The sequence below is a fragment of the Lepidochelys kempii genome, chromosome 27, assembly GCF_965140285.1.
Source record: "Lepidochelys kempii isolate rLepKem1 chromosome 27, rLepKem1.hap1, whole genome shotgun sequence".
NCBI lineage: Eukaryota > Metazoa > Chordata > Testudines > Cheloniidae > Lepidochelys > Lepidochelys kempii.
The window spans coordinates 7,731,145-7,744,486 of NC_136406.1; the positions used below are offsets into that span (position 1 = coordinate 7,731,145).

General features: G+C 46.3%; 1 protein-coding gene across 1 annotated transcript in view; it reads right to left on the minus strand.

The window, feature by feature from the left end:
* LOC140903748 (aquaporin-5) overlaps positions 1 to 13,342 on the minus strand; it is a 40,560-nt gene that overhangs the window by 5,219 nt on the left and 21,999 nt on the right. The window contains exons 2-3 of the mRNA XM_073325508.1: positions 854 to 1,015; positions 335 to 415 (exon numbers count right to left, since the gene is read on the minus strand). Coding sequence (XP_073181609.1) covers positions 335 to 415; positions 854 to 1,015 — 243 coding nt within the window. The remainder of the gene's footprint in view (positions 1 to 334; positions 416 to 853; positions 1,016 to 13,342) is intronic.

A 13,342-nucleotide genomic window follows, 5' to 3' on the forward strand; every position in this document is an offset into this window, starting at 1 on the left:
TTGGTTGCTAATTACCTATGTTACAAATGTGCCATTGAAGGCCATGGGCTGCACAGGGTGTCAATGGAAGCAGAAACTGGTCTTCAGGACCTTTATTACTGGGGATAATGCATGAAAAGGAGAGGGCCAAGCTTGACCCTCAGATCCCAGGAGGCTCTGGCAGTTCTGGTAGCCAGAAATTACCTACCATTGTACTTGGAACCTGGGCACACTTGATCTGAGTAGGCAATAAACCCAGAGACCCCACAATGCCATTTGTACAGTCGCTTGCTGGAAAAGAACCACACTTGAAGCACTGCACAGTCTAAACCAGGCTTGGAAAGAGCTCACTTACCCAGTGATTAGCAAATTCAAAAGTAATCAAAGCAGGGCCCAGTGACCGGGCAGGATTCATGCTGCATCCGGTGTAATCGATCTGAAGAGAAAGAGTGAGAGAGACACAAGATAAACAGGGAGGCTGCAGAAGTTGTCAAAGGGGGGAAGCGTAGGGATCCCAAGTAGCAGGATAACTTCTGCAGATGCATCAGCTCGACTCCCTAGGGTATGTCTACAATGCAATTAACCCCCGCAGCAGGCCTGCATCTGCTGACTCAGGCTTGGACTGCAGGGCTGTAAATTGTGATCTAGACCTTCGGGCTCAAGCTGCAGCCCAAGCTCTGGGCCCCATGTGAGCGGGGAGGGTCACAGAGCCTGGGCCTCAATGTCTACATGGCAGTTTTACAGCCCTGAAGCATGAGCTCTGAGAGTCCAAATCCAAAGACTCCCAAAAGAGTTCTGCCCAAGGGCAGCCTGCAGGACCAGGCTTTCTGAAAGGGATGAGCTGCTGCAAGCTTGATGTGACCAAAGTACTCACAGCAACCAGGTGCCCCAGCATGACAGAGAGCCCGATGACCAGGTGCCTGCCCTTGGAAGGGTCTTTCTTGCTCCCGGACGTGGCGAGGATGCACAGGACCAGCTGGAAGGAGATGATCACCTCTATGCTGAGGGCTTGCAGGAGCGTGACCCCCGGAGCCAGCTGTGCTTTCAGAAGCAGAGACAAAACAACAGCATTACAAGGTGGAGAGGTTCCGCGGGGGCCAGGACTTGGCCTCTGCTGGGCTATGGGGAATGGCAGGCACCAAGTGCAGATAATGCCTCGGGAGTGTTCCCGGCTCCGGGGCAGGGCTGGATTACCCAATAGGCAGACTAAGCACATGCTTGGGCACCAACAAAGCAGGGGGCACCAAAAAAACAGATTTTTTTTGAAAAAATATGATTTGATATTTCAAAGAAAGCATCAAAGTAGTCATGATGGGAAAAATCAGAACTTTGTTAGTCTTCCTTACACTCCACTCCACTCCACACTCTTCCCCCGTTTTTCTGTTCTCTTTTTATTATTTATCCCCACCTAAACCAGGGGGGCATCCTACTAACGTGGATCAAAATAATGCGAGGAAATCAGATCCTGTCATGTATTGCAATAAATTTATGTTTTATTATTGATATATTCTTCTGAGTTATATATACTTGTATCATACTTATCCAAGACAATATGTGATGAACTCATTGGTCTAATGAGTGACAATGTTCGTTCAGCTATTGTGGATGAAATAAGTACTGCAGGGTACTTCAGTTTATCTGTTGACTCTACACCTAATCTTTCACATATTGATCAATTGAGCATTGTACTAAGATGTGTCTCCCACAGATGGAAAACCAGTTGAACAATTTATAACATTCCTCAATTTGAAAAGCCACACTGGTGAAGAAATGGCAAATCAAGTACTGCATTATCTGTGCCAAGTTTGCAAAATAGATTTCTCAAAGTGCAGAGGTCAATCTTATGACAACGCTGTCAACATGTCAGGGCGTTAGCAAGGAATGCAGAAGCAGCTTTTAGAACAGAATAAACATGCCATATTCATACCATGTGCTTCACACTCTCTCAATCTTGTTGGCTGCAGTGCTGTTGATTGTTGTCCAGTGGCAGTACGTTTTTTCTCAACAGCCCAGTTACTTTCTCTGCCACAACACACCAATGGGCAGTTCTTAAAACAAATTTGGGCAATGATCATGTGTTGAAATCTCTTTTTAATACTCACTAGCAGGCACATGCAGTGGCAACAAGTGCAATTCTGGAGTCCTACTCAAAGATTGTGGATGCATTAGAAAGTATAGCTGAAGACCAATCACAAAAAGGAGAAACTATATGAGAGGCAGAAAACATTGCAAACAAGATGCAAGAACTAGAGTTTGTATTCATGTTGACCACGTGGAATGAAATTTTACACTTTGACCACACAAGTCAAGCTCTCCAAGAAAAAGAATTGGATTTGAAAACATGTGCAGACCTCTGTCAACCATTAGCAGACCATTTACACACTTTGAGGAATGATTTAGAAAGATTTGAAGACATATCAAAAGATATCTTGCCTGATACTTACTACAAAGAAGCCCAGTCCCGCAAGCGAATCAGGATAAAACAAGCAAATGATAGCAGTGCAACAGAAACAGCATTGAATCCTAGAGACAAATTTCACACATCTACTTACTACACTATAATAGATACACTTGAAGCTCATATGAAGAGGAGAGCTGAAGTGTACAAAGTAGCACCAAGTAGATTTTCTTTTCTAAACGATATGGCCTTATCTGACGAACAATATTCACAAGGTTCCCAAAAGCTAGTTGACTCATAACCTGTTGACTTGAATATTATTGAATATTATTGAATAAGACAAATTATTATTTGAATAAGACAAATTGGAGGATTGGGCCAAAAGAAATCTGATGAGGTTCAATAAGGATAAGTGCAGGGTCCTGCACTTAGGACGGAAGAACCCAATGCACAGCTACAGACTAGGGACCGAATGGCTAGGCAGCAGTTCTGCGGAAAAGGACCTAGGGGTGACAGTGGACGAGAAGCTGGATATGAGTCAGCAGTGTGCCCTTGTTGCCAAGAAGGCCAATGGCATTTTGGGATGTATAAGTAGGGGCATAGCGAGCAGATCGAGGGACGTGATCATTCCCCTCTATTCGACATTGGTGAGGCCTCATCTGGAGTACTGTGTCCAGTTTTGGGCCCCACACTTCAAGAAGGATGTGGATAAATTGGAGAGAGTCCAGCGAAGGGCAACAAAAATGATTAGGGGACTGGAACACATGAGTTATGAGGAGAGGCTGAGGGAGCTGGGATTGTTTAGTCTGCAGAAGAGAAGAATGAGGGGGGATTTGATAGCTGCTTTCAACTACCTGAAAGGGGGTTCCAAAGAGGATGGCTCTAGACTGTTCTCAATGGTAGCAGATGACAGAACGAGGAGTAATGGTCTCAAGTTGCAGTGGGGGAGGTTTAGATTGGATATTAGGAAAAACTTTTTCACTAAGAGGGTGGTGAAACACTGGAATGCGTTACCTAGGGAGGTGGTAGAATCTCCTTCCTTAGAGGTTTTTAAGGTCAGGCTTGACAAAGCCCTGGCTGGGATGATTTAACTGGGAATTGGTCCTGCTTTGAGCAGGGGGTTGGACTAGATGACCTTCTGGGGTCCCTTCCAACCCTGATATTCTATGATTCTATGATTCTAATATGAATCTCTGTGGAGAAGTACAGCAGTTCCACTGTTATATGCGTGCAAAGTTTAATGAAACAGGAAAAATGAAATTCAGTCACATTGAGCTTCATGACACAATATTGAAAGACGGAATACGATGCGTATTTCCAAATGTAGAGATCGCAGTATGGATTTTTCTAACACTGATGATTACTAACTGCTCCGCAGAATGCTCTTTTTCTCAGCTGAAAAGAATAAAAAACCCTTAGAGAAGAACAATGTGTCAGGACAGGCTTGATTCACTTTCCCTAGTGTGTATGGAAGCGGACATGCTTCGTCAAGTCAGCTTCGATGAACTTGTCCAGAATTTTGCAATCAGAAAATCTAGAAAGAAGCTATTTTAATTTCAGCATACATATAAGTTGTGTCATTTAGAAAAATAAAATTTTATTTTACGGGATAGTATTGTTTTTATTTTGAATTACATATGGGGGGGCACCATAATCTTTTCAGTGCTTACGGCCTCTAAAGGTCTGAATCCTGCCCTGCTCAGAGGTGTTCACAGCACAGGAGTACAAGGCAAGCTACCACAGCACAAGCAGCTGCTGGGCAGAGGAATTTCACTGGTGGTTCCATTAAGGCCAAAGTCCTTCATGCCCTGGCAGCAATGGTGGGATGTGGCTTACTGTCACTCTTTTCTTCCACCATCATTTACAAATAGGGGCGAGGGCACTGGACTGGCGCGCAGAGTTCAGTTCCCTGCATGGCTACTGCCACCCTTCAGCAAGTCACTTCGCTGTTCTGTGCCTCAGTTTCCCCATCTGTACAATGGGGATAATGATACAGACCTCCTTGTAAAGGGCTTTAAGCTGTACTAATGGAAAGCCCTAGGTATTATTATTATTAATTATTATTATTATACCCAGAGAGGTTTGGCAACCTGCACCTATGTGTGAACACGCACACACACAAACCTGCTTACAAGTGTGCAATCACATAACACCTCCCCTCCATATACTGCAGTTCCACACTCACTGGCCCCATGCTCTGACACACAGACACATACAGACCCTCAGCCATTCACACACCCAGCCACATAAACACACCATTACCCCCAAATTCACACACACACACACCCCAGCTCTTCGCCCAGAACTGTATGGGCACACTCAGCCAGCACCTTTCCTTGCACCTGATCACAAACATACCGCATTCTCTATCCCTTCCCTTTTTTAAATTCTTACTCATGTTTATCTCATCAGTGCCTAAGGACATGTGTAATGCTGATAGACCCTGGTCATTGGCAGGCAGGATCGAACCGGGGACCTCTGGAGCTTAGTGCATGAGCCTCTACCGCATGAGCTAAAAGCCAATAGGCTGATAGCTAAGGCTGTAGAGCAGACTCATTTTATCTCTCTCCCTCTAAGTGGTCTCGGTGCCACTAGATGGGATGGAACACCACGCCCAGGAGGTGTGCGGGTTACACATGAGAACGGCCAAACTCGGTCAGACCAAAGGTCCATCCAGCCCAGTATCCTGTCTTCTGACAGTGGCCAATGCCAGGTGCCCCAGAGGGAATGAACAGAACAGGTGGGGGAGGTTTAGATTGGATATTAGGAAAAACTTTTTCACTAAGAGGGTGGTGAAACACTGGAATGCGTTACCTAGGGAGGTGGTAGAATCTCCTTCCTTAGAGGTTTTTAAGGTCAGGCTTGACAAAGCCCTGGCTGGGATGATTTAACTGGGAATTGGTCCTGCTTTGAGCAGGGGGTTGGACTAGATGACCTTCTAGGGTCCCTTCCAACCCTGATATTCTATGATTCTATGATTCTATGATTCTAATCATCAAGTGATCCATCCCCTGTCGCCCATTCCCAGCTTCTGGCAAACAGAGGCTAGGGACACCATCCCTGCCCATCCTGGCTAATAGCCATTGATGGACCTATCCTTCATGAATTTTTCTAGGGTTTTTATTGAACCCTGTTATAGTCTTGGCCTTCACATCATCCTCTGGCAAAGAGTTCCACAGGTTGACTGTGCATTGTGTGAAGAAAGACTTCCTTTTATTTTAAACCTAATGCCTATTAATTTCATTTGGTGACCCCTAGTTCTTGTGTTATGAGAAGGTGTAACTAACACTTCCTTATTTACTTTCTCCACACCAGTCCTGATTTTATAGACCTCTATCGTATCTCCCCTTAGTCATCTTTTGTCCAAGCTGAAAAGTCCCAGTCTTATTAATCTCTCTTCTGACAGAAGCTGTTCCATACCCCTCATCATATTTGTTTCCCTTTTCTGAACCTTTTCCAATTCCAACATAACTTTTTTGAGCTGGGCGACCACATCTGCACGCAGGATTCAAGCTGTGGGCGTACCAGAGATTTATATGGCAGCAATATGATATTTTCTGTCTTATTATCGATCCCTTTCCTAATGATGCCCAACATTCCCTTAGCTTTTTTGACGGCTGCACATTGAGTGGATGTTTTCAGAGAACTATCCACAATGACTCCAAGATCTTTCCTGAGTGGTAACAGCTAATTTAAACCCCAACATTTTTTATGTATAGTCGAGATTATGTTTTCCAATGTGCATTACTTTGCATTTATCAACACTGAATTTCATCTGCCATTTTGTTGCCCAGTCACCCAATTTTGTGAGGTCCCTTTGTAACTCTTCTCAGTCTGCCTGGGACTTAACTATATTGAGCAGTCTTGTACCATCTGCAAATTTTGCCACCTCATTGTTTATCCGTTTTTCCAGATCATTTATGAATATGTTGAACAGTACTGATCCCAGTACAGATGCCTGGGAGACAACACTATTTACCTCTCTTCATTCTGAAAACTGACCATTTATTCCTACTTTTTGTTTCCTAGCTTTTAACCAGTTACTGACCCACAAGAGGACCTTCCCTCTTATCTCATGGCAGCTTATTTTGCTTAACAGCCTTTGGTAAGGGACCTTGTCAAAGGCTTTCTGAAAATCTAAGTGCACTGTATCCCCCTTTTCCACATGCTTCTTGTCTCCCTCAAAGAATTCTAGTAAATTGGTGAGGCATGATTTCCCTTTGCAAAAACCAAGCTGACTCTTCCCCAGCAAGTTATGTTCATCTCTGTGTCTGATAATTCTGTTCTTTACTATTGTTTCAACCAATTTGCCAAGTACTGAAGTCAGGCTTACTGGCTTGTAATTGCCAGGATCATCTCTAGAGTCCTTTTTAAAAACTGGCATCGCATTAGCTATCCTCGAGTCATTTGGTACAGAAGCTGATTTAAATGACACGTTATAGATGACAGTTAGTAGTTCTGCAATTTCATGTTTGAGTTCCTTCAGAACTCTTGGTGAATACCATCTGGTTCTGGTGATTTATTACTGTTTAGTTTATCAATTTGTTCCAAAAATCCCTCTAATGAAACTTCAATCTGGGACAGTTCCTCAGATTTGTCATCTAAAACAGAATAGCTCAAGTTGGGGAATCTCCCTCACATCCTCAGCCATGAAAAAGATGCAAAGAATTCATTTAGTTTCTCCACAATAGCCTTAACATCCTTGAGTGCTCCTTTAGCATCTTGATCATCCAGTGGTCCGAGTGGTCGTTTAGCAGGCTTCCTGCTTCTGATGTACTTAAAGAAAATTTTGCTGTTACTTTCTGAGTCTTTGCTAGTTGCTCTTAAAATTCTTTTTTGGCCTTCCTAATTATATTTTTACACTTCACTTGCCAGAGTTTATGCTCCTTTCTATTTTCCTCAATAGGTATTAACTTCCACTTTTTAAAGGATGCCTTTTTGCCTCTCACTGCTTCTTTTACTTTGTTGTTTAGCCATGGTAGCTCTTTTTTGGTCCTTTTACTTTTTTTTAATTTCTGGTATATATTTAATCTGAGCCACTATTATAGTGTCTTTAAAAAGTTTCCATGCAGCTTGTAGGAATTTCACTTTTGGCGCTGTACCTTTTAATTTCTGTTTAACCAGTTTCCTCATTTTTGTATAGTTCCCCTTTCTGAAATTAAATGCTACCATAGTGGGCTACTGTGGTATCCCCCCCCCCCCACCTCGAGATGTTAAATTTTATTAGGTTATGGTCACTATTACCAAGCCATCCAGCTATATTCCCCTCTTGAACCAGAGGACTAAATAAAGAATTGTGGGTTCTATGGGGGGGAGGGATAGCTCAGTGGTTTGAACATTGACCTGCTAAACCCAGGGTAGTGAGTTCAATCCTTGAGAGGTCCATTTGGGATCTAGGGCAAAAATTGGGGATTGGTCCTGCTTTGAGCAGGGGGTTGGACTAGATGACCTCCTGAGGTCCCTCCACTCAGGGCAGGACTGCAGCCTATTTCCCTGCAGCCTTTCCAGCAGCAGACCCCTAAACACGCCTCCCTCATCCAGAAAGTGATTACTCCTTTTTCATCAGCAAAGCCCCTACCTGCAGCCAGCTACCTGGCTTTATACAAGCCCTGCCTGTTCGTGCACAGGTGAGTCTATTCCTATTCTGTCCTTTCTTCCACAGGACAGAAGCAACTTTGTCTGTACAAAGTGCAAGCTGGTATCCATATTGGAAGAGAAGATTGAAGGTCTGGAGCAACAGATATCGACCCTGCGTTGCATACGAGAATCTGAGGATTTCCTGGACAAAAGTCAGGATATGCTTCTACGGGGACAAAGCTCTAAAGATTTAGAGCAGGTTGCACAGTGGAGCCAAGAGGCCAGTGAAGAAGCTTGGCAACATGTGACCTCCAGAAGAAGAAGGGGGAATGTCCAGGTACCAACAACGCAGACACAGGTAAGTAACCGTTTTCATGTTCTCTCCACAGGTACCATTGCGGAGAGTGGACCAGATGATACGTCTGGGGGGAGAAAGCAGAAGGAGACTCCACTGGTTGGAAGGCATGAGATGCACTGTCCTGAGGTTGGGGGTTCCACAACCACCACTCCCAAGAGAAGGAGGTGGGTGATGGTGGTCGGGGACTCTCTCCTCAGGAGGACTGAGTCATCTATCTGCCGCCCTGACCGGGAAAACAGAGAAGTCTGCTGCTTGCCAGGGGCTAAGATTCGCGATGTGATGGAGAGACTGCCGAGACTCATCAAGCCCTCGGATCGCTACCCCTTCCTGCTTCTCCACGTGGGCACCAATGATACTGCCAAGAATGACCTTGAGCGGATCACTGCGGACTACGTGGCTCTGGGAAGAAGGATAAAGGAGTTTGAGGTGCAAATGATGTTCTCGTCTATCCTCCCCGTGGAAGGAGAAGGCCGGGGTAGGGACCGTCGAATCGTGGAAGTCAACGAATGGCTACGCAGGTGGTGTCGGAGAGAAGGCTTTGGATTCTTTGACCATGGGATGGTGTTCCATGAAGGAGGAGTGCTGGGCAGAGACGGGCTCCACCTAACGAAGAGAGGGAAGAGCATCTTTGCGAGCAGGCTGGCGAACCTAGTGAGGAGGACTTTAAACTAGGTTCACCGGGGGAAGGAGACCAAAGCCCTGAGGTAAGTGGGCAAGCGAGATACCGGGAGGAAGCACAGGCAGGAACATCTGGGAGGGGAGGGCTCCTACCTCATACTGAGAATGAGGGGCGATCAGCAGATTACCTCAAGTGCCTATATACAAATGCACAAAGCCTTGGAAACAAGCAGGGAGAACTGGAGGTCCTGGTGAAGTCAAGGAATTATGACGTGATGGGAATAACAGAGACTTGGTGGGATAACTCACATGACTGGAGTACTGTCATGGATGGTTATAAACTGTTCAGGAAGGACAGGCAGGGCAGAAAAGGTGGGGGAGTAGCACTGTAAGTAAGGGAGCAGTATAACTGCTCAGAGCTCCGGTATGAAACTGCAGAAAACCCTGAGTGTCTCTGGATTAAGTTTAGAAGTGTGAGAAACAAGAGTGATGTAGTGGTGGGAGTCTGCTATAGACCACCGGACCAGGGGGATGAGGTGGACGAGGCTTTCTTCCGGCAACTCGCAGAAGCTACTAGATCGCACGCCCTGGTTCTCATGGGTGACTTTAATCATCCTGATATCTGCTGGGGGAGCACTACAGCGGTGCACAGACAATCCAGGAAGTTTTTGGAAAATGTAGAGGACAATTTCCTGGTGCAAGTGCTGGAGGAGCCAACTAGGGGGAGAGCTTTTCTTGACCTGCTGCTCACAAACCGGGAAGAACTAGTAGGGGAAGCAAAAGTGGATGGGAATCTGGGAGGCAGTGACCATGAGTTGGTCAAGTTCAGGATCCTGACACAAGGAAGAAAGAAAAGCAGCAGAATATGGACCCTGGACTTCAGGAAAGCAGACTTCGACTCCCTCAGGGAACTGATGGGCAGGATCCCCTGGGAGAATAACATGAGGGGGAAAGGAGTCCAGGAGAACTGGCTGTATTTCAAAGAATCCCTATTGAGGTTACGGGGACAAACCATCCCGATGTGTCGAAAGAATAGTAAATATGGTAGGTGACCAGCTTGGCTTAACAGTGAAATCCTTGCAGATCTTAAACATAAAAAAGAAGCTTACAAGAAGTGGAAGATTGGACAAATGACCAGGGAAGAGTATAAAAATATTGCTCGGGCATGCAGGAGTGAAATCAGGAGGGCCAAATCGCACCTAGAGCTGCAGCTAGCAAGAGATGATAAGAGTAACAAGAAGGGTTTCTTCAGGTATGTTGGCAACAAGAAGAAAGTCAAGGAAAGTGTGGGCCCCTTACTGAATGAGGGAGGCAACCTAGTGACAGAGGATGTGCAAAAAGCTAATATACTCAATGCTTTTTTTGCCTCTGTCTTCACGAACAAGGTCAGCTCCCAGACTGCTGCGCTGGGCAACACAGCATGGGGAGTAGGTGACCAGCCCTCTGTGGAGAAAGAAGTGGTTAGGGACTATTTAGAAAAGCTGGACGTGCACAAGTCCATGGGGCCGGATGCTTTGCATCCGAGAGTGCTAAAGGAGTTGGCGGCTGTGATTGCAGAGCCATTGGCCATTATCTTTGAAAACTCATGGCGATCGGGGGAAGTCCCGGACGACTGGAAAAAGGCTCATGTAGTGCCCATCTTTAAAAAAGGGAAGAAGGAGGATCCTGGGAACTACAGGCCAGTAAGCCTCACCTCAGTCCCGGAAAAATGATGGAGCAGGTCCTCAAGGAATCAATCCTGAAGCACTTACATGAGAGGAAAGTGATCAGGAACAGTCAGCATGGATTCACCAAGGGAAGGTCATGCCTGACTAATCTAATCACCTTCTATGATGAGATTACTGGTTCTGTGGATGAAGGGAAAGTAGTGTGTTAGGATATAGATATTCAGGCCTGTCTGTAAAGGCCTGTAATTTAAGAATTTAGGTGTATTCTTATCACTTGGCTAGTTAGAGGTATAAAAGAAAGAATCAAAATCACTGTCTGCCAATGTAAGGTCCTTCTCTTACTGTGACAGTCTGGGGCCCTGTTCTTAGGCTAAGGCCTTTGGCTAAGCGACAGAGGCAGCCATAAGCTGGGAAGCGACCGGTCACATCCTCACATTCCAAAGTAGTCTCATAGAAAGAAGGTGCTATTGGGCTGTTAGGAATACAATCCTGTCCTGATAGTGCCTATCAGCTCCAGAGAAAGGGAAGTGCCTAGAAAATATAAAAGAAAACTTAGTTTGATAGCATCCTGTCTGGCAAGAACTCACTTATCAATAGCTGGGATGTGAAATCCTCACTTCTGTATTGTCTTGCCATTATAGTTCCCACTTTGCTATTGTTTGTCTGTATAATCTCTGTCTGGTTCTGTGATTGTTCCTGTCTGCTGTATAATTAATTTTGCTGGGTGTAAACTAATTAAGGTGGTGGGATATAATTGGTTACATAATCATGTTACAATATGTTAGGATTGGTTAGTTAAATTTTAGTACTAAATTTAGTAACTAAATTTTAGTTAAATTTTGGTTAAGGTATAGCTAAGAATATTACTATATAAATTAGGGGCAAACAGGAAGTAAGTTGGGATTCGGAAATAAGGAAAAGGAACTTGTATTTAAGCTTGCTGGAATTTCACCCCAATAAACATCGAATTGTTTGCACCTTCGGACTTCGGGTATTGTTGCTTTCTGTTCATGTGAGAAGGACCAGGGAAGTGGGAGAGTGAAGGAATAAACTCTCTAACATCTTGGTGCCGGGACTTGGATACATCACATTGGATAGGTGAGTGGCAGCCTGTAAGTCCCCCTCCCCAACAGTCCGTGCAGCTGCTTGGAGGGGGTATGGCGAACTCTCGTGATGGTAGTTGCGGGTTCTGGCAAGCTGGGGTAACGGATTTTTTGAACAAATGGATAAGGAAGAATCAGGGCCCATACCAGGTGCAGGGGCTCACCTGGGATGAGATTGAGAAGGAGATGGGAGAGGTTTTGGGGGACCCCAAGGGAAAGGAGTGTAGGAAAAAGGGAATGGTATGACAAGGTTTGTGTGCTGGGATGGCATACTGGGTAAAAAGGGAAGCTGATCTCCTCCAACACATTAAGGATTTGGAGGGGATTGTGGATCAGCAACGGATTTTAACAGAAAAATCTGTGTTAGCAGTAGAGGTAGCGGATTTGAAGGCACGGGATGCTGCACGGACAGAGGAGTCTGGTGAGGCAATCCGGAGAGAGAGGGATGAACTGCTGGGGAGAGTAGGAGACTTAGAGGAGGAATTGTATCATTGTAAACATGGGGGCAATGGACTTAGGGACCCCAAACCATCCGCCCCACTAATGGAACTGAAGGAGACACCTCCACCACCCTACCCTGAAAAAACACTGTACCCACCACTGCCGGGGGACGTTGTAAGCCAGCGATCCACAGTTACAGCCCCTGCGAGAGAGGCTACCCGGGAGGAACTGCAGGAGGCAGGAATAGTGGCCCCGGTTGCGGGGTGGGGGGACCATGCCCCACAGGTAGTAGAACAGGCAGAAATCCGCCCCTTGTCCCTGAAGGACCGGGAGGCAGTACTGGGCCGCTTGGGAAAGGTACCCCGGGATGATCGGGATCAGTTTGTGCTGTGGCTAGTGGAGGTGAGCAGGGAGATGGAGGGTCTAACTCGGGAGGACCAGGTGATCTTATGGCGTAGTCTTTTGGGACGAGGCACCTTGGGAATCGATGTGGCAGGAGTGGCAAACCCATTTCTAATCCCCGGACAGGTGGCAAAACCCTTGTTTGGGGTGTACTCTCGTACTGCGGGGATGAATAAGATGAAGCGAATCCCTGGGGAAACAGGGCGGGACACACTTAATCGCATACAGGCCTGGGCACGGTGCTGGGTGGATCCCCTGGACGGTCCATGGGTGCTGCCCCAGGCAGGGCCACCGGGACCTGGTGGGGGTGTGGAGCAGGGCAGGGGTGTGGAATTGCTGGAGAAATGGTTGGAGCTGAGCAATCCGCAGTTCGTGGGGCATTTAAGGTTGCAGCACCCTGAACTTGCTCCCAATCAGCTACCCCAGTTTCTGGAACAGGCAGATGTGTGGAGGCAGATGCATCAGGGGGAAGAGCCAGTCCATGCTATTACTGCGGGGGATCAATACAAGGTGGAAAGGAGTGGGTCAGCCTGGAGAGGAGGAGGTAGAGGGAGAGTTCGTGGCTTTGGGGGGCTAGTCAGGGACGAGCGGGCAGCTATAGAGCAACAGATCCAGAGACTGCAGGCTAAACTGACTACCCACGATCTTACCAGATCAGGGGGAAAGTGGTCCCGGAGGCCAAGGGACTGGGACTGCCTGAAATGCCAGACACACAATTTTGCATGGAGACAGGAATGCGTTCGGTGCCAGGACCCCCGGTCCCCTCATGAACCAGTGGGAGGGACAGAGGTGGGTGCTG